This window comes from Numida meleagris, chromosome 5, assembly GCF_002078875.1.
Source record: "Numida meleagris isolate 19003 breed g44 Domestic line chromosome 5, NumMel1.0, whole genome shotgun sequence".
In the NCBI taxonomy this organism is placed as follows: Eukaryota; Metazoa; Chordata; class Aves; order Galliformes; family Numididae; genus Numida; species Numida meleagris.
In genome coordinates this window covers 17,567,289-17,587,571 of record NC_034413.1, presented here as the reverse complement: position 1 = coordinate 17,587,571, position 20,283 = coordinate 17,567,289, and the positions used below count along the sequence as shown (strand labels likewise).

Genomic DNA, 20,283 nt, shown 5'->3' with positions numbered 1-20,283 from the left:
ACAAAAATCCATTTATATATGCAGCAGTGCTATAGATTTAGATGACAGCAAACCTACAAAACTGAATTATAGCCAGTGTGATATTTGCCTGAAGGTATATGAAGGTATGTTGTAAATCACAGTTGTACATTGAAAAACTGTCCAGGGAATTATAAAGCATGAAGCAACAATCTTATTTCTTATTTAGAAGAAATATGGATTATTGAATTAAAAGGGGATGGAAGTATGATAGACTTTATTTCTTGATAAATGCGGCTGATCATTAAAGTCATCATTTCTTTGCTTTGCACTGTTAATCAGCATTTTTTAAAAGCACAAATAATGCTGAGGCTGTTCACTAGATTGTTTACTGAGGCTGACTACAAATTTGTATTTAGTTTTACATACACTGAAGATTCTGTTCTTTCCCATACTTGTAAGCACATATCTCAGAGAGGTGCAAGCTGGAACTGTAGGTGTGTTGTGAGTTCAGTTGGTAATACGTGAGCACCTCTGTAGGTCATACCCAAGCACTGCCACCATCAGAGACCTATTTCAAAACTCAAATATTCATCCTCCTTCAGAAATACACTTTTCATGTGCCTGTTTATCTACAGTAACTTCATATCAGAGCTGTTCTTTGCACCTAAACCTAACTGGAGAGCAGTCATCAAAGGCATCTTAAGGAAGAAAGACAAAGTTTTCTAAAGTTTCCCCATTATCCTCTGTGAGCTGTGATCTTAGAATTCTGTGTCATATACTGAATGGATGAATAAGAGTAAATAAGGGTGGAGAGGCTCAAAGGCAAACAGGCTGCCCCACGGGAGCTGTGGATGCCCCATGCCTGGAGATGTTCAAGGCCAGGCTGGATGGGGCCCTGGGCAGCCTGATCTAGTGGGAGGTGTCCCTGCCCATGACAAGGGATTGGAACTGGATTCTCTTTAAGGTCCTTTCTAACCGAAACGCTTTTATGATTCTGTGATAGATGCCAGTGAGTGTAAATAAAGAATTTCTCTAAGTATAAAAGTCTCTAGATATAAATATTTTTTTGAAATAAAAAGTAAGTTTTCCTAGATTTCTCTAAGTAGAAAACAAAGTTCAGTCTGAGTAAGGGTGTCATTATGGGAATCATAACCGTGGTTTCTGGTTAAAAGTACTGAACTGCTGTATTCCTACAGGGTGAGAACATAGGATATGGCCAAATGCCTCAAATGTCATGTTTTGGTTTAATCCAGCAGGCAGCTAGGCATCCCCTTCCGGTGGGATCGGGGAAGAAAATTAAACAAAAAAAAAAAGTAGAACTCAGCAGTTGAGATAAAATTATTTACTAAGACAGAAGATGAAGAGAAACAAAAAGATAATAGTAATGATAATCATATCTATAAATACAAAACAAGTGATGCATGGGCAATTGCTCACCACTCATCAACCAATGGCCAGTCAGTCTTCACCAGTAGCTGTCCGCCCAGCCAAGTCCCCACCATTTGTCGTGGGGTTTTTTTTTGCATGGTTTGGAATATCCCTTTGACCAGTTTAAGCAACTGTCCTGGTTCTGTCCTCTTCTGATACCTTGTGCCAACTCAGCCCTCCTCAATGGCAAGATAGAACAAGAAGCTGAGAAGCTGAAATGCCCTTTGGTCTGTACAGTGCTGCTCAACAACAACTAAAACATTGGTGTGTTATCAACGTTTTTTTCATCCCAAAGACAAAACACAATGTCATGCCAGACTCTATGAAGGAAAAATCAACTCTCTCCCATCTGAAAACAAGACAGGTCTGTAGTCTCTGCTTCAGGGGAATCTACAAAAGGGACTATCATGAGAAAATCTGCCTTAACAGGAAGTTTACTTATAAACCCTCATTAACAAAATATTATTGTTCCCATGGGCTCTTTCTGGTTTGCGGTTAATATTAAAATAGCTTTTTCATAAAAAAAAAAAATGAAATGCAATTCAGTGTTTTCAGAAATCTTTTAATATCCTTGTAAAACAGGAAACACTTCTGACAAACAGCTGCAAAGATGATGCACAAATGCGGAGGAACAAACAGTGCCACAAAGATTGTCTTCAAAATCCAGAATCTTTGTTTTAAACCACAGAAAAAACACCCTTGCAAAAAGTACAGGCATACTTTTACTGAGAAGATTTTAAAGTTGCTGTGGTACAGAAGTGAATTGTGCATTTATGTGCAGTGTTGTCTTGCATAGAGGTACATGTACAGTAATTAAAATCAAAGTTAAAGGCCAAATAGCAAATGGAGGTAACAACGTTATGAGTAAAATTTGGCTGATGATGCTTGACAAAATTGTGCAAATAGTCCTTTATATGCAACATAAGGAAAGTAAGTTCAGAATGCACGGAGCCTAGAAGGCTCAAATTCAATTAATTTAAGACAAAACATATAATTCTGTTTATATTTATACCATTATAGGTCCAGGTTTACCCCACTGATTTAAAGCTGCTCTGGATCTGTGTCACAATGCTTGAAACTAGCATCTGGTTCATGTCATAAATCCTATTTATATCTTCTGCTGACTTCCAGCAGACTATCCGAGGGCAGAAAGCAAAAAATGGCCCTGGACCTTAATTATAATTGCATAACTGTGGCTTTTTCTAAAAGTCATGCTTTTAATTTGTATTTAATTCCTCATTCTTTCTGAGCCATAAACCTCTCTTTCATAATGAAAATAAACAGCTATTTTATTGTCTTATTTCTACTGCAGTTATATATTCAAATGTCTCTTAATGTTTTCTGAAATCAAGGAAGCTTTAAAAATATGTACAATTCAGTTAAATAAATGCTGTAGTCATTTCCTATGTTTTGAAGTTACTCTCCCGATGCATACCTAATAATACCACTTCTGTGTATACCACTGTCTAGGTAAAGGAATTAGAATTACTACTGTAGAAACAGCTACAATCTTACAAACCTGAACAGTATGTTTTTGCTCAAATCCAAACTCACAATAGCAAAAACTCTTTTTACAAGAGAAGCGAACTGTACAGAGAGTTATGTACTCTAATTTAAAGATCTGATTCGGCTCTTTCTGAAACCAATGAGTCTTCCCATAGATGGATTCAGATCCTAGTTAAGAATGACAAGATTATTCAGTGGAGTGAAAGATCAATAGAAAGCATCAGTGGAAGATGAAATGCATATGTGTGCCACAATACACACAGAGTCTGGTTTGATATTGCATTCCTTTTCATGTGGATGCAGAATGGAAGAATTCGGACTCTATCTACAGCTGTTTGTATTGCTAGAAAATAAGAATATGCCACCAATAATTACAACTCTCTTCTCGCTTTTAAGATAAATAGCTAAGGTTTAAAGGCATCCTATGTTTCTGTCTATCTCTTGATTTAAGATATCTAGCGATAGTGGTCAGAATTCCTCTGCTGGAGTAGTGACTGGAAATGGTTCCACATTGTTCAAGCAACAAAAGGTAAACAAATTGAATCCCTCCACACAATAGCATATCTACTATATAAATATTGATTTGCAGTCCAGAAGCCAAGAATGCTGTATGTATGAGACAACAAATCTTCCACCAACACCAGCAGAGTCTTTAATCTTTTTAGTTGCCCTGTGGACAGCAAATTCTGAAGGCTGCTACCTCCCTGTCAGAGTTCAAAAATATTTTCTTAGCAGTTTAAATGTTATTACACAGAACACACAAGATGTCCATGACATTTTAACAGCAGTGCTGCAGTTCTGACTGGCTCCTTCTCCAAACTCTGAGACGAGATTTAAATGACTTACCCAGGGCATGTTAAGCAAGGTTTTTAAATGTCTTAGGAATCAGAGTAATCTATTAGAGCATGTAATATAACACTTGACATCCCTTTAAAGCAATAGCTGAATGGTCCCTGGAGTCCGAGGAGGACAATTCCAGGGAAGAGTCACATTGCAGTCAATAGGAATCCACTGCTTGAAGGTTCTGAAGGACTTGCAGCACAAATTTGTAACAGAATAAATACTGATCCTGCATACAGAGACATCAATGTGAAACATCCAAATACATTCAACAAAAAAATCTAGATAACAAAGTATAGACTGGCTGTAGTGTTGTTTGTAATACCAGCAACTTTGTAACGCAGATATAAAAATATATATATTTAAGAGTACCCTCAATCTTTTTTTTCTATCACTCATAAAAGTTCAGGAACTCTTTTTTATTCAGTGCAGTACCTGAAAGCATGAGCTTAAGTCTCACTGAGGTTGATGGAGATTATCTACTTGCTTCATTTTAATCATGTGCTCAATTTAAGGTATATTGGAGCATGTGCTTAAATATTTGCCTCTGAGAAGAACATATCTTAGTCTTGTCTTGTTTTTCATCCCACCTCCTGTTTGCTCTAAGTTGAGTTAAATTCATTTTGTCTTTTCCTCTGTGAACTCTCTCCGGGGGGTATGTTTAGCTCAGCAGTAGAAGGGCAATGATAGCTCAACAATTGCAAGAATTCAGCTAAAGGCTGCAATTTTGCATGGTAGAGTCTCACCTGTTTTGTTGGTGATTTCTCCTATTATTTTTGCCAAAAGGAGAAAAGGATCCCTGTATATGTACTATATTGACAATTTGTAGTGAAATTCAAATGCCTCAAAGCTACACTAGGGGTTGTTTTTATATAGTTTTTTTTCTCCTTTCTTTCTTAATTTCAGTTAGTAAGAGAAAGACCTTCCATATTTAAATATGGACACACTTGCCTGGAAAGCTATTATTTTCCTCACAAGAGGGCTGAGGTTATGCTTTGAACTCCAGATTGATCCAAGCATAAGGATATGTACCACAAATTGAAGCTTTTTGAAGACGTAATCTAGTTTGAATACTGAGAACTTACCTTACTTTGGATCATGCCAAACCGCTGTTCTCTCAAATCTCTCACTATGTGCTTGATGTTGAACTATTCGAAGAGAACAGTTTTTATTATGTTAGTGTTCAAACTATACAAAAAAAAAAAAAAAGATGGAAACATTTTATGATGAGAAATCTGGGGCTCAGTTCTTTTACAAATAATGTAATTTTGGTTATTATCTCTGTTTTTTTAAATAACAAAGCTGGGGTTATTCCATTTTGCGAGAATTAAATTAGAGAATTATTTCTGCCAGGAATTAACTGTGTTCTAAGATACCTGTGCATCTTCTTGACATCCATAACAGTAATATTTATATTTATTGTAATGTTTAACAATTATTTGTTTGGTACTTACACAGAGATCTTTTTCTATATAGCTCAGAAGAATTTCAACACAAAGCAAAACTCCACTTCTTCCTATCCCAGCACTGCAGTGAGCAACAACAGGTCCTCTCCTGTGAGCTTTTCTCATATAACAAATAAATTTTACAAGCTGCTCAGACAGTTTGGCAGTACTGTGGTCTGGCCAAGTGGTAAACTGCAAATGACTTATAATTCGCCTCTCATCTGTCTGGAAAAACAAAGAAAACAAAAATGTGTATTGACTAAAAGATTAGTAATATAGCTAAATAAAAATCAGTAAAAACCAAACAGACAAATGCATGTAAATATAAATAATATATATATAAATCAGGAAATAATATTTTATTTTTCCTTATTCTTTCTTATGTCAAAAATACTAAATGAAAAAAAGTTATATTATTGTTCCATGCTGGTAAAAACATCTATTGTAAAGACTCAAGTCCAACCAATAGCTATTCTGCAAAAATGATTGTTTATGCAACTGAAGATCTTAAAAATAAAAGAAGCCAGGAACTTTAAGGACTGAAGCCTTCCAAAGTCCCAGTTAGCATGGCAATGGATTTCTGTTGACCATAAGCGGAATGTAAAAACCTACCTAGATTTTTGCCATTAGAATAATTTGAATTAATGTCTGGATTTCTGGTGAAGTAAACTTGTGCTTTACTATAGTAATTTGATACTGGTACAAGATGAATGTAGCAAAAATAAAAAATTAATTAAAACCAGGTAAGAGCCCATTCACATATAATGGCCAATCTTCCCATCATCTTTTGGACAGACCCTTATCCGACACTTGTTTCACACAGTAACATAAGGTGCACTTTTTCATCATAGAAATAGTTTTATTGACAGAGACAGATACCAAGCTAGTCTGACACAATTAATTTTTTTTAAATTATTCCATCAATCAATTTGGCCTGCAGAAATTTTAGCAAGGTTTTATTTAATATGGAGGCAAGAGTGATAGACTTGTCCCAGTTTCAGTGTTCTTACAATTAGGTTCTAAATTTGTTGTATCTTCAAAAATTTGCTGTTAGATTTGTAGTTTTGTGTCATTTCATGAAAGAAAGAAATTATCATTCTTTCTAAATTTTAAGATGAAAACTAACTTCTCATCCTTCCTTCTATCCACTGTTACAGAATATGAATGGCAGTCCTTATGATCTGATTTGATAAGAACAATAAGCAATTCTGCAAAAAAACACAACAACTCTGTGAATATTAAAGGATAATTATTGGACATTCTTGTCCAAATGTTTATAATATTGGATCCACTCCTTGTGCAATAAGCAATGAGGCAGTATTTCATTTACCTTATTTTCCTGTTTTTCAGACGTTCCTAAGAACATAGTGAGCAGATGTTACAGAAGAAACAAATAATGTCCGTATTTATTCGTGTAAGATATCAAATCAATTTCTTCACATATGAAAATATTAATTATACTCAACTTACCTGCTTGTTGATCATTTCTATTATTCTAATTGTGAAGTATTCCAAAATCTGGTAACTGTCTAGCCTGAGATGGAAATTAGCCAGATCTATGGAGTCATGTGGAGGTTCTGGCCAGTATCGATGACTTTTCACTTTTCCAAGCTCCACTTCTTTTGTCATCATGGCAATCAGATCTGATTCACTCTCCCAAACCATCTGCCAGAAATCAGCCATAGTAGAAGGCAGAGGCCCTTGAGTTATGATATAGAAGTGTTCCTCTTCTCCAACGTTCATTCTAATATAACTTGCGTTAATGTAGCCGTTGCTTTCTCCCAGAGGAACTCGTGTCTTATCATCTGGACAGAAACAGAAAGTTGCTGTTGCAGCTGTAGATCTGAAATGGAGCTCTGCCACTTCCAGCATCTAGGAGATGGGGAACCTCAGCCTCTAGCAGTAAAATATGCCTTTGTTTTTTTAGAACACATTTGGCTAGCTGCACTAACATTAATCACTGCTAATCAGAATTCTGACTCAGATCAGAGCTGAGCAACTGAAATATTTCGTTGGCTGTTATGTTTTCAAATATTTCTGAAATAAACTTGTATCTTTTCAGGAACTACATATCTCCGTGATTTCCGCTGTGCTTTTCAGAATTCAACTATGTCAAAAGCTGTAGATTTAAAGAACTGCTAGTATAGTACAAGTTACACTTGTCCACAGAAATGTGCTAGAACGGTATATGACAGAACGAAGGAAGCACCATGACAGTTGCACTTACTGTGTAATGCAGACAACCTTATGTGAGCTTTACACTCCAGGAAAAATCTCAACAAATTTCATTATTAGTAGAGCTTTCTGTGACAAAAGAATGTGGTGGGCTTTACCTCCTAATCCCAGTGTTATAGCTGTATCTTCTTCCTAGTGTGCATACTTACATGGAAGAATATCTTGATATCTGTTTTTATCCCGGTTTTCTGGTGCTTTGCCAGTTCTGCAGTCATCTATTGGTTTCACATGTTCCAAAGCCTATTTCAAAGGGAAATAGTCACACCACATTCATATCCTTCATGAAGAACTTTTACTGATTTGTGACCCAAGACTGGTAGACAGACTTCTTAAAGGAGAGAATCAGCACATTTTTCCATTAACTTCTAGGCACAGTTCAAATGGCTTTGTAGTTTCTTCACTATTCAGAAATTTTCTGGAGATTTTAAATGAGATTTCCAACCCATATCCTCAGACCCTTTAATTATAGATCCCTTTTATATATTGTTGTGAAATAGAAGTTTGGAATAGTGTCTTGGCCAAATAGTCATTATTCATAACTGACTGGAGAATCAACTGCAGCACTGTTAGCAGATAATGAATGTCAGTGAATACTTTTCAATTACAGAGAAAGTGATGGATACAGGGAACAACATTAATGATATTAAGTGAACATCATAATCCTAAGAACTTTACAGCAGATTTAGGGTAACACAAAGTAGCGTAGCCAGGAAGCAAGAAGGTGCAAATTAATTTCATTCACAGTTTTGAATTACTTTCACTTTTCTTCATTCTTCTACCACTTAGATTTGCACTGTACAATGCTCGGCCCTCACAGTAGGCCACTGTATAGCGTAGTATGGACTGAAATACATTCAATGGTATTTCTAAGATATTAATCAGTTACTACAGCTTTTCTCAGATAAAATATCCGTTGGCTTTGTAACCAGTGCTTTTCCTGTTGAGATCTTTATGCTTTATGAGCAGATGCATGACTTGGTTCATATCATGCTGTGCCTACATCAGTAATGGAATGGAATGAGTAGAATGTATATACATGTCCTTGAGCTTTTCATGGAAGTCAACAAATCCTATATGCATGAATCTGTGATTTTTTACTCAGAAAGTCAGATATAAAGGCAAGTTGAAGAAACTGATAACATTGTGATTACTATGAAAAACTGGTAGTAATCTATTTCACTGATGGATGAGTACATTCGTTAATGAAAATTCCAGTATTGTGTTGAAGAACTATGAAATAATCTGTAGGAATTAGCTGATAACCTCCAATACTAAATACTCCATACATCGAAGCAAGAGATTTTATATGGTTTCATAATTTTATATTTTTTCATAATTTATGTCATCAGATGTAATTGTATATTATTATTATCAATTTATATTATTTTTATTTTTCTTTACTTCCACGAAGTCCCTGACCTCAATAGGATTTTGTGGCAACAATTTTCATGGATCACTGAAGCATTGTGGAAAACATCTTTCTTTCATTGGCTAAGCGTTCGTGTTTTTTGCTTTAATATAGCCTCTTGGAGGGTTCTTAGGCACCCATTCAGCAGAGCTGAGGGGACAAGAGGAAGAAGTTAATCTACATGAAACTGATTTGTATTGTACTTCTGTGTATTATTTTTTATTCCATATAGGCAAGGTCTTTGGACAGGGAATAGTCTAAGCAAGCCTGGCCTGTGTGGAAAGGAGGAGATGTAAATACTGCAACATCACTCAAAAAACAGAGCAGAAGCCCTATCCTAGCTGAAACAATCCTCTGAGACAGTGGAGTCAATGAAGATATACAACTGGATCTCCCATAAAGTATGGTGAAGGTTTCTAAAAGTCCCTTTCTTAGCTGTGCTAAAGATCTTAAAAATGAATTACACTTTACCATAAACTCTTTAAAGACCTCTTGATTCTCAATCCGTGACTGAAGGCCTTGAATAAAATGTCTGATGCCAGTCCTTGGATGTACTCCGGTTGGTGAGGATTTAAAGTTAATTAAACGAGTCAGTTCATCTTCAGAAACAAAGGTTCTGCCTACACATAATTTTAAAAAAAAAGTTTTTAATGATTATTGATCATAGCATAAAGTTCTGGATTTAAAAACTAAGGGACTGCAGAATTTGAGTACACTTCAGTGTTTATACTGTGGAAGTGAAATGTAAAAAAGTATTTCTGGCTTACTTGCTTACTTAACAGTAGAAAGAAGACTAAGTCAGTATCATGGATACAGCCAGCACCACATTTCATGGAATTCGGAAGAATACCCAAGAATTTTAAATCCTTGCTTTCTACAGTTTCTAAATACAGTCTGTTCTAAATAAATAATTATTGCAGAATTATGAACTTTATCAGTAGTTTATATTGGTATAGGAGATTCTGGTCTTCACAGGAAATCATGTTTTCAGGAGTTTCCTGAAGATTATTGTTGCCACACCCCACTGGTACAAATAATTTTTCTTCCCTGAAAATCATCTGTTCTCTTCATCTTACCTCACACTCCCCTTCAGTAACAAGATGTGAAGTCTCTCTGGTGCACCAAAACCAAGAATCAGTTTTACTAATTGCTCATCCTGAAGTAAACGTTCTGATCCTTTACTTACATTAAGAAGATAGATAAACATTAAATCTCCAGTAATATCACTATTCTGCTACAGCAATTGAAAAAGTAGGCGTATCAGCAACTTCTGTTACTTCTGTAGAATAAAAGCAGTAGTTTCTTAGGTAAAAAAGAAAAAAAAAAAAAAAAAAGAAGTAGTTCAAAGTAGAGAAACTGTAGAATTTGCCCTTACAAGACATAGGCTACTACTGGCAATGAATAACATGCCAGTTGTCTCAAAGAAAACTTAATGATCTGTTCCTCTGCTCTGCTGTAGGCTGAAGATTGGAAGCAGTGTTTTCTTTTTTTTCTTGTAAGACGTATTTGCTAGCTTTAGCGAATCCCCATTGAAAAAGTGCTGTACATGCTCAGCTTTCCTCTTTGTTTACAGCTGGCACCTTCAATACCTGAGCTTCTAAGACACATTCTGCTCTCTAACCCTCACAGATGCAGAAGTGATTCTGTTAACAAGTTAGTTCAGAGTGGCAGTGAACACAAATCCCCCACTCCTGATACATCTATTTCTCATACACCTCTTTCTTTTGCTATTTATTCATCAGACTTCCAATTTTTGGGTCATTGCAACTCTAGCAGTAGGAAATCGCCAGCTTTTATACATCCATAATTATGCAGTTTGAGTCCAAGCCCGAATCCCTGTAGATTCATATACCTATTTTTCCATTGCTATTGTGTATATAACATATCAAGTCTTCTGTTGAAACCCTTTTTGATCCCCCTGTATATTTTCACTCCTGAGTAAGGTGCCTCGTTGGAGGACTTTAATCAAATTATAAGTTGATTACTTACATATGACCAAAGCAAAAAAAAGTGTATGTTGGCATTAAAATATTGATTTCTGTGCTGTTTTTGAGTAATGAACTTTTCTTGTCGTTAAGAGAAGATGCCCTTCTCAGTATTTTGAACAAGAAAATGCTTTAAACTAATCATGAAAGCCTAGTGAGAAGTGTTTAAGAATCATATGGACATATTTATGCAGCTGTGGATCCAGGTACACAGACATTAATACACAGTGAGTGTTCATTTAGTGAACTTTTTTGAGTTTGGGGGGAAAAGAGGAGAATGCTATCAAGCACCTATTACATTCAGTAATAATAGCCACATTTTGGAGCATGTTGCTGAAATTTTTGCTAGTTGTCAATGCCTTCTTTGACATTGCCTTTCTTGTATGAAGAAGGCCTTCTACAAGGTCCAGTTGGTTTACTGTATCTCTTGCAGGATAATCCATCTGTTTTTATTTTATTAATTGTAGTACAAACTAAGAATTTTAAGTTTTCATTTATGCACTGGGAAATTCACATAAGGTCTGAGCCAAACTGCAACATTCATATGTTTTTTTCAGTCACAGAGCCAATTATTTGCCATTTCTTTGCACTATGAACTATTTGAACAGATGTCATTTCATTTCTGAAATTAATTCAGTAAGTTACTTTTCTTCTTACTTGCTCAGACTGCACCTAATCGAGTATAATCAAGGTATTCAGATATTTTCCTTTGGGGAAGGACACTATATATAACATTACAAAAACAAAACAAAATAAAACATAAATTCCAAATTTTCCATTCTTTTGAAACTGGAGCTCCAAAGCACAGGTGCTCAAAGTGGTGGAAAATGGATGGTGGCCGGTAGAGCTGCTTCCCCTATGTTCAGTTAACTAAGCTCAGCCTCATGTTCCTTCCTTCTAGCAGTTCTCCAAAAGAGTTGGAGAACTCATAACGTAGGTCATCTTCATATGGATGTGGCAATGATTTGATGCCTTTCTATGTATCAGAGGCAAAAATTGTGACCTATGTCATCTGGCCTTCGAGATACAAAGAGGAAATTCTTAGCTTGTATACGTGGGATTAGTGTTGATCTCCCTATAGTTATGTGTAGTAGATGGCCTATTACAGTAAAGAAACGAGCATTTCTGGTTACTTCTAGGTAGAATAGAAGTCCTGTGGGACATATCGTCATCTTCATTGTTCCAGCTATCTGACTCAGACTGCTGACTCTCTCTTCTGCAGCCTTCATATCCTGCGTATTTCTGTGATCTGTAAAACAGCATTAGTTGAGTGGTTTTATGGAAGTGGCCAAAGTTATGTTCATCTGGACCATGCAAAAATTTTGTTTTTCTTCTATTCTCTGTTACTTATAATTTTCTCGTGCAACTATTTTCAAGAATTACAATGACCTCTGAAGAACATAAATTCAAGGACTAGTGACATTGTTTTGTCTGCAGTAGTGTTTGCAAATAAAGATAGTGAAAAATGTTATTTGTCTATATACATTTTTTTCAAAGAGATGAGAAGATAATAGAATCATAGAAACCTTAGAGATGGAAGGGACCTCTGAAGGCCATTTAGTCCAGCTCCCCTGCAATGAACAGGGACAAATGATTTGTATAAAAAGCTGCCAGAAAGCTCCAATGAAAGTAAAGACTGTTACAGACAGTTTTTCATGTATGGCACAGTTTTTGAATTGTTAGGCAATCATAGATAAGTAGGCTTATCTCAGGGTTTCTAAAAATATTCTCTAAATATTTTGAGAATTTTAGAGCACTTAAATATGTTCTTGCTAGATGATGTATCTACAATTCAGAATACAACAATAATGAATGCAGAATGGGTTAAATATTCATATAATGGCTAACTCAAGTACTCTGCAGACCTGCCATTTAACTATTTGAGTAGGCTAAAGCATACCATAGCCTTACATTGGATAGGATAATGTATGATTGCAGTACATAATATAAGAAAGAGGAAAAGGTACTGTTAAGAATAAGAATGAGGTAACAATTTAAGTAACAGCTTCACAAAGATCAGTAACCATTGCAGGCAGTGAATGTTCAAGTTAGACAAAGCTTTTGCAAGCATAAAATAGGACTACCAGAAAATAGTGGTAATAAAGAGGTATAGGCTAAAGGACAAGGGCCAGAAAGCTAGTCTTTCTGCAAAACAACGAGAAAAAAAAGATAAATGTTATCCTTATACGTGATAACTTTGTATTAGCTATAGATGCATTTGCACATCTTGCACTTAGAGCAAGATTATTTAATTATAGTCAACCTGATTCCCTGGTATACAAAAAGATAATATTATGTTAGTGATGAGATAATAGCAAGTAGCACTGAGCCTGTATTCACGTGGATATTTTCACTTGCAGAAAAACTCTAAGACTCCTTCAATAATTTTGTCCTTTAAAGATTGGCCAACTAGTCTCCTAACAAAATTTTAAGTTTTAAATGTAAATGCTTATTAATTTTTACATTTATGTGGGTTATAAATGATAAGTAAAATAATTATATTTCATATATTCTGTATCTTTGTCATAAACAAAACTGCCCTTGTCAAAGCTACATTATTCTTTGATTTCCTATTGTTCTGTACATTTGAGGTAAAATTCTTCTCCTCCTGTACTGCATATGCACATACTTTGTTAGGAGTAACATCCTCAAATTCTCTTGATTCTAAAATGTCTACAAGTAAACATCTTTATCAATACAGCCTTAGGCTTGTCTGCATGAGCTGCAGTTACACCTAGAAACTTCTGTTGCTTTTGTTCTTGTAGCTGTGTGGAAGCTATTTAGCCACTCTTACTGCAGATGGAGCTGCATTTCAATAGAACTGTGTTAAAATAATTTGGGACACGAGTATATTTGTACATCATATTTGGGCAGCTCTGGAAATATAAGAATAAATTATCTATGCTGTTTATTTTAGTAATTTTACTATATTTGAGAGGCTTACCCATCTGAAGTGTTACTGGTGATACCCTGATAATCTTGTCCAACAAATTGACCTTGCAGAGGGGAACAGTATGTACTTTCTGGACCCTGTAGTTATATGATAAGAAACAGCTGTGAAAAATCAGTACAAAGAAACATCAAGAATATGGTTACTTTATTCAGTATTTTTTCTTATAACTGATAAGTATGTGTTTTTTACTCAAGAAGGAAATTGAAAATAGTTTCCAGTTGCAGGGGAAAAAGTATATTTAACTTTGATTTAGCATTGCAGTATCTACTCAAATTAATAAGCCATATCAGCTGTATTTGTGAGCTTCATAACAATGCAGTGTTCAGAAATCTCTACAATCTAACCTGAGTAGCTGAACTTTGAAAAGATGAAATTTCTGATCTCATAAAGAAGGCTCGGTCAAAAGAGTCGTGAGTCATACTCTGCTCTTCACCTCCCAGCTCTTGGCAGCAGAAAGCAGTACTGTTTCAGCTGGAATTTCTGGTATTAATTTCCTTTTTTTTTAATCTCTGACACAACGAGGCCAGCTGTTAGAAGCAGAGTGCATCTATTCTACTGAGGAACCGCTCAGCTAACAGAGAAGGCAGATCCATGATCCGCCTCCAGATGGAGTAGAAGCAATAGCGCTGGTGGCTATTTTTCAGGCCTGGAGGATGATAACTGGGTCCTGCATTTAGATAGGGATACAGGACATCTTCCTTCAGTATGTGGAAGTGGCTCCTTCTGAGTTGTAGCACTTGACAGCTGATTATTTAAATTTTAATTCAGAGTGATGTTTCTTCATCTTCTGTCCCTGTTTAATATTCAATTCAGAAACCACCCTGGCATATAATGTAGCATAAACTACCGAATGTCTCACAGAATCTTAATAGTAGCTGCCACTTTTACTTTCTATTTATTTTTATGTTTTCACTTTTATGCTTCTATTTCCCCATAAGAACTGGGGAAATCATGGCCTCATACTTAACCGTGAATTAATTTACCCAGTTTTTTCAGCTGCTGGCTATGCTGATTAGAGAATGCTATGTGGATTTTTGTCTTATTTTTGCCAAGGAAAAGATTTTGTTTTTGTTTGTGTGGTTGGTTGGTTGTTTTTTTTTGATTTGTTTTGTAGTTTGTCATTTTTAAAGTCTAGAGCTTTGGAGTAGGTGGCAGCTGTGCTCTATATAGTTTCTATTCATGGGACACCATTAAAGGCAAGTTGGAAAGGGTTAAGAAGAGAGCTAGTGGAATGAACTCAGCAGAGAAGTTTAGCATCTGCTTAAAGTTAGGCATTTGCAGACTAGACTTAACTACAAGCTTAAAACCAGAAGTATGCACTAATACATTGCTAACTCAGTCTCGTAAGGTACCTGTAACCTTAATAGTATCTTGTACCTCTGGTTAATATCATTCCCTTGGCATATTTCTTCATTATATCATAGATCTGACCTTGTTTTTATAAGACATTTCACCAATCTTTAACAATTTAATTCCAACATCCATTCTAGCACTGTACTCAAAGCTTTCTCAAATTCCATTCAAGATTTTCTCAGCTTATTCAGTTCAAGGATTTCTCCCATTTTTCTTTTTATACTTTGATTATATTTGTTGAGGCAGGGTTTGGAAGGGTTTCTTTTTGCTCTGGAGGATAAAAAAACTATGTTTATCACATTTTCCGGGGAGAGGTTTTGTAGTTGTAAAACTCAAAAATGACAGATGCTGTAAAATTTGATACAGATTGTCTTTGCAGGACTTACTAGGATTCAAAACCAAAACCATGTCTGAAGAAATTTGGGGGCACTGGAGTTAACAGATTTTGATGAATAGCAAACTTTCAAAGTATATTTTTAAAATACCATAGGAATGGAAAAATTAATAAAGAATTTATTCCAAAATTGTGAAGTTCCAGAACTAGACTTGCTTATGTAACCTTCCTTCACCACCTCCCTTTTTAGCATATGTACTATGCTCTTATCATATACCTTTAGCTCAGTGGAATCCCCTGGTTTATTCCAATATTAGATGTGTTGGTAACTGCAGCACACTTCCTTCATGTTAATCTTTTTCATTAATAAGATATGGTTCTTGCCAGCACTGCACCAAGCCCATTTTGTTAACAAACAAACAAGTACATTGCCTGATAACATCTACATCTACAAGCCTAATTTAGTCTTCACCTTGCTGCACATCCAGTTGGATTCTTCCTTCAAAGTGAAAACAGGTTGAGCTCCTAGGCTTCTCTCAACACTGTGATCATCTGAATACCAGAAAAAGAAATTTAAATGCCTATAGTGTGAAAATAGAGATCCATTTCTTCAGTACCACCCTCACCAGAGGACTTTGTTTTTGGAAGAGGCACTTGAGATATGTTGCCCAAAACTAGCACAAAATATCCTTTTGCTAGATGGTCTCACAGGTAAAAAAAACAGCATAAATGCCATATATCACCACTGAAGGAGTCAGAATAATTCAGGTGGCCAGAAGATACTGAACTATACCCACTATCAGTAGGAGTTGTAAAAAATGTACAATAGAATTTATAACCTTCCCTAACTCAGCCCAATTCTTTACAGCACTAACAGACAAATGTCATAGATTTACTATGACGATAGTTCTTACATAATACCACTGTGTTTTATAGGTCCAGCGAAAAGAGTTTAAATTTCACAGGAGCAGTCTAATCCACAGATGTCATGTGAGTCTTGAATACATATCCCCACAGCTAGTTCCTTGAATTTGAGGAACTGGAGAAAAGCCTAGTGTTACTGAAGTGAATGGGAATATTTCCACAGCCATTAATGTGGCTAGAACTTTAATCAGGCTTTTTATATCTGTATGACCTTCTCATTTTGGCATCATTTACCCTCAAGATTAAACTAGAAAGATGGGGCAGTTAACATCCTCCTTTCATGCCTGAACTGAGCACAGTTCTGTCATCCTCACAAAGAGTCTTTGAGGCACCAGTAGTATAATACTGGTAGACTATTCAATTCTAAAGTGCTGGAAAAGAAATAGGAAATTTTAAATAATACACTCTCTTTATTTACTTCAGATTCATTGAGGTCTCTGTGAATAACCATACCTTTTCCAGTGTCTTCTGACACTCCCTGTCTGGCTGTCCCGGAGACCACAGCTGCTCAGGATTCACAGCACCTTCTCTCCAGCAACAATCCCACCACTGATTTGCATAAAACTGGCTAAAATCAGCGCACACCAGGAACCATCATAAACATAAGCTGAGTTAAAACACTTCTGAGGGTCTTGGGCATCATTCCCTATGGTCCTATGTCTTGGAGAGCTTACCCAGAGCTGCAAGAACTTGTTTTTGTCTATGGCTATGAATCAGGAGTAACAGTAAAGTTATTCAATTGTTCTGCCAGTAGAAAAATTGAGTCTAGACACCTTATAATCCCACTTTTAATATGTACTTAATGGATTTAACTGCTTACCAGGCTCTGTGTTTGCATTTGGAGGGGATGGTATACTGTTTCTCTGGTTGCTTGAGTAAGCCCAACGTGAAGCTGCCCTTCGGCAGACAGTGAGTTGAACAGTGCCTTGAGCCTTGCGCAGCAAATCTATAACTGTATGGCGTGGTAGACCAGACACTAAAGTCTCATTTACCTGAAAAATACCATGGTAAGTAATTCCAGATTCCTTTAACAGAAAGGTTTTCTTTAACACATATCTCAGCACTGAGCACATTTTCTTTATCTTTCCTGCAACTCGGGAGTCCTCTCTCTCTCCTGGATTAGTAACTTAGTTGATCTTCCTCTCTTTGCATCTTTATACCATGAGAGTACATCACCAAAATAATGAAGAGGAAACCTTACCTTAAGTAAGATGTCACCAACTTGAAGCCTCCCATCTAGATCTGCGATGCTGTCTGGGCTGATGGCTTTTATTAGGATAGCCCTGCCATTTCTGCCACCTACCAGTGCAAATCCTAGGCTTCCATTTTCTGCTTTTTCCAATTCTATCTTAATAATGAAGTCCTACAATACAAAATGACACAGTTTAAGGTGGAGTTTATTCAGAGCTCTCTTTTTATGTGTGTTTTTATTATGAAAGAATTCTACTGTGCTTTACAGTCCTCCCTGGCTGATGTAAATTGTGGGATATATCCTTGTCTTGGATGGGTACATAGAGCTTCCACTGATTTATAGCAATTACATGTATGTGTTGAAATTAAAGTAGTGCACCCTTATTTCCACAAACTCTTTTAATAATTGCTGGAGAGTAAAATGATCTCATAAAAGCAAGGAAACATGTACTTATGTAATCCTTTTATAATACATCAAATACATCACCTTCATTGACAAGCCAGTCACTTTTATCTCAAGTGTGATACTAACTCAGTACGTACTCCATTCCTTTATTGTTCTGTAATGAAAATCTTAACCTTGCAGCCCCAGCATACCTCTCTGTTTGGCTTTAGCACGTCGTTCACTTTCATAATCAGTGGCCTTTTTAGGGTCAAGCATTATGTCAGAAAGAGCAGCAGCTTAGAAATGTTTATGATTAATGTTTATGATTTGCAGCATGACTGGTTCCAATGGAGCATGTATCGTCCTCAGAAATTATTTTAGTGAGTTGAACAGACAAGCTATCATGGATTAAATGGTGTGGAAGAAGCAGTAATAGAGATGACTTAATCAAAAGTCAGAAAATTGTTCCATTTTTTCTGCCAGGTTGGAGGTCTAATTTTAACAAGAGACAGCCATATTTTGTAAACCACGGCCAAGAGAAAATGAATAAATCTATTTTCATGAATTATCAGTCCCAAAACGGGCAATTCCAAGTAATATTACTTTCCACATGTTTGCGCAAACAAAAGTAATGTTTGCACTTGTTTGCACTTTTGAAGCATTGTATGCTGAGCATGGAAATTTATTTTTTTCCCCCCAAAGAACAAACCTGTGCGTTTTGAGAATTTATTATTTCAAAAATACCATTACTCTTACTTGCTATTTTAAATCCAAACCGCTCTGATTTATGTCAACACTGCATAATACTCCGAAGGCTTGGAGTAATTTTACTCTCTTTTCAATTTCAGAATTTCATACTGAAACATGAATCTCAGGTCTCAAGGAATGTTTTGACTTTGTTGTGGGAAATACTTCCTCATTATGTTCAGACTTATTTTTTCCAGAACCTTACACTGTGATGTTCTGTCTTTCCCTCACTACTTTCTTTCTAAGCTAGGGATTAATCATGGAAGCTATTAAGAGTACTATGAAGATCTAATGGAGAGGCTACATCATGTGAATCCTGGTTTTATTACCAGACTGTAAAGGTAGTGGTACTGTACAGAAAGCCAACAAGAGAAGGGCCTGACCCCAGGAAGTGCTGAGCGTACACAGGACAGCGCACGCTGAGGCAGTTCAACACAGTACGCTCTCCAGATTAATTCTGTTCACATTTTCAGAGAAAATGGGGATGAAGTAAATACATTAAATGCCACTATTGAAAAAATAATCTCAGTCACTATAGTTCACTTTACTTGATGGAAAACTTCATGCTTGATAAAATTGTCCCTTACCTTACTTTCTGGAGAATTGGGAGTGCTTTGTTGAGCATCACAATTTGTTTCCTTCAGATGTTTCTCTGTGAAAAAGCAGAATAGTTTTCACTGCTGAAATATGGTCTACACTCAATATGATAATAGATAGAGACATAATAAAACATATCGTATTTGATGTGTAAAATTTCCTCTGGGCTTATGCATACTGCTTCTTCTGTAATGCACCTGAACTGAGCCTTCTGCATATGATCCATGTGAACCTTTTGTCTCCCAGAGAGCAGTTTGCAAAACAAGCTGCGGGAGCTGCATGTTACAGGGTCAGAGACACCAGCTGGAAAACAGATGATGTATGCGCATTCTCTGAGACTCGGAGGGAAGCCATTCTGTTTACTAAGAATTAATCTTCCCCGAGTACTTCCAGTACCACCTACTGGTTTCTTTTGAAGAGAGGACTCAACACTTTATATAAACTCTATCAGAAAAGTCAGGTTCCTTACCGTGTTTATTTAGCAGATGCTGGTCTTGTGAATTCAGGTTTTCTTTTGAGAGACAAGTATTGTCTTTTTCTGTCTCAGCAGGCGGCCCTAAAAGCATAGATGGAGGTTTGTTATGACAGGCCTCTCACTCGGCTTCATGTATGCAAGGGAATGTAAACTCCATTCTTAGATCATGAAACAAAGCATCAATATCCAATATTGATGCTTTATAAGGCAGTATGAGGCAGTTATTATTGCATGATTAAGTTTACTGAGTTGCACAGTGATAGAAATAATTGTTTCCTGAACTGCAGAGGTATTACATCTCATTCGCTGCTATTTATAAAATGATAGCAAGAACTGGAGATCACAGTGAGTCATTCCAGACACGTGGCAGTGCTCAGGCAGAGGATGAAGCAGGTTCTATCACTGTCTGCAGAGCTGTCTATGCAAGAAGACAATGATTTGGCTTTGATTTCCACCCTGCCCTGACCTCTACTTTTGAGTTTTGCTTTATCATATATTGGTAATCTCATTTGTCAT

General features: G+C 36.2%; 1 protein-coding gene and 1 long non-coding RNA gene across 8 annotated transcripts in view; one reads left to right on the top strand and one right to left on the bottom strand.

Annotated features, from left to right (window-relative positions):
- Positions 1–9,288, top strand: part of LOC110399690 — a 29,547-nt gene extending 20,259 nt beyond the window's left edge. The window contains exon 3 of the long non-coding RNA XR_002439335.1: positions 9,056–9,288. This is a non-coding gene — a long non-coding RNA (uncharacterized LOC110399690). The remainder of the gene's footprint in view (positions 1–9,055) is intronic.
- FRMPD2 (FERM and PDZ domain containing 2) overlaps positions 1,931–20,283 on the bottom strand; it is a 68,984-nt gene continuing 50,631 nt past the window's right edge. For 3 of the 7 annotated variants that reach the window (XM_021398796.1, XM_021398798.1, XM_021398797.1), the window contains exons 35-47: positions 19,762–19,848; positions 19,283–19,347; positions 17,574–17,735; positions 17,193–17,364; positions 15,921–16,000; positions 13,753–13,838; positions 11,942–12,057; positions 9,295–9,443; positions 7,565–7,655; positions 6,651–6,985; positions 5,190–5,405; positions 4,821–4,883; positions 1,931–3,964 (exon numbers count right to left, since the gene is read on the bottom strand). In XM_021398796.1, coding sequence (XP_021254471.1) covers positions 3,893–3,964; positions 4,821–4,883; positions 5,190–5,405; positions 6,651–6,985; positions 7,565–7,655; positions 9,295–9,443; positions 11,942–12,057; positions 13,753–13,838; positions 15,921–16,000; positions 17,193–17,364; positions 17,574–17,735; positions 19,283–19,347; positions 19,762–19,848 — 1,694 coding nt within the window. In that variant the 3' untranslated portion in view covers positions 1,931–3,892. Of the gene's footprint in view, positions 3,965–4,820; positions 4,884–5,189; positions 5,406–6,650; positions 6,986–7,564; positions 7,656–9,294; positions 9,444–11,920; positions 12,058–13,752; positions 13,839–15,920; positions 16,941–17,192; positions 17,365–17,573; positions 17,736–19,282; positions 19,348–19,761; positions 19,849–20,283 lie in introns of those variants that run through there. The other 4 variants (XM_021398801.1, XR_002439334.1, XM_021398799.1 and 1 more) reach the window with 4 other exon arrangements.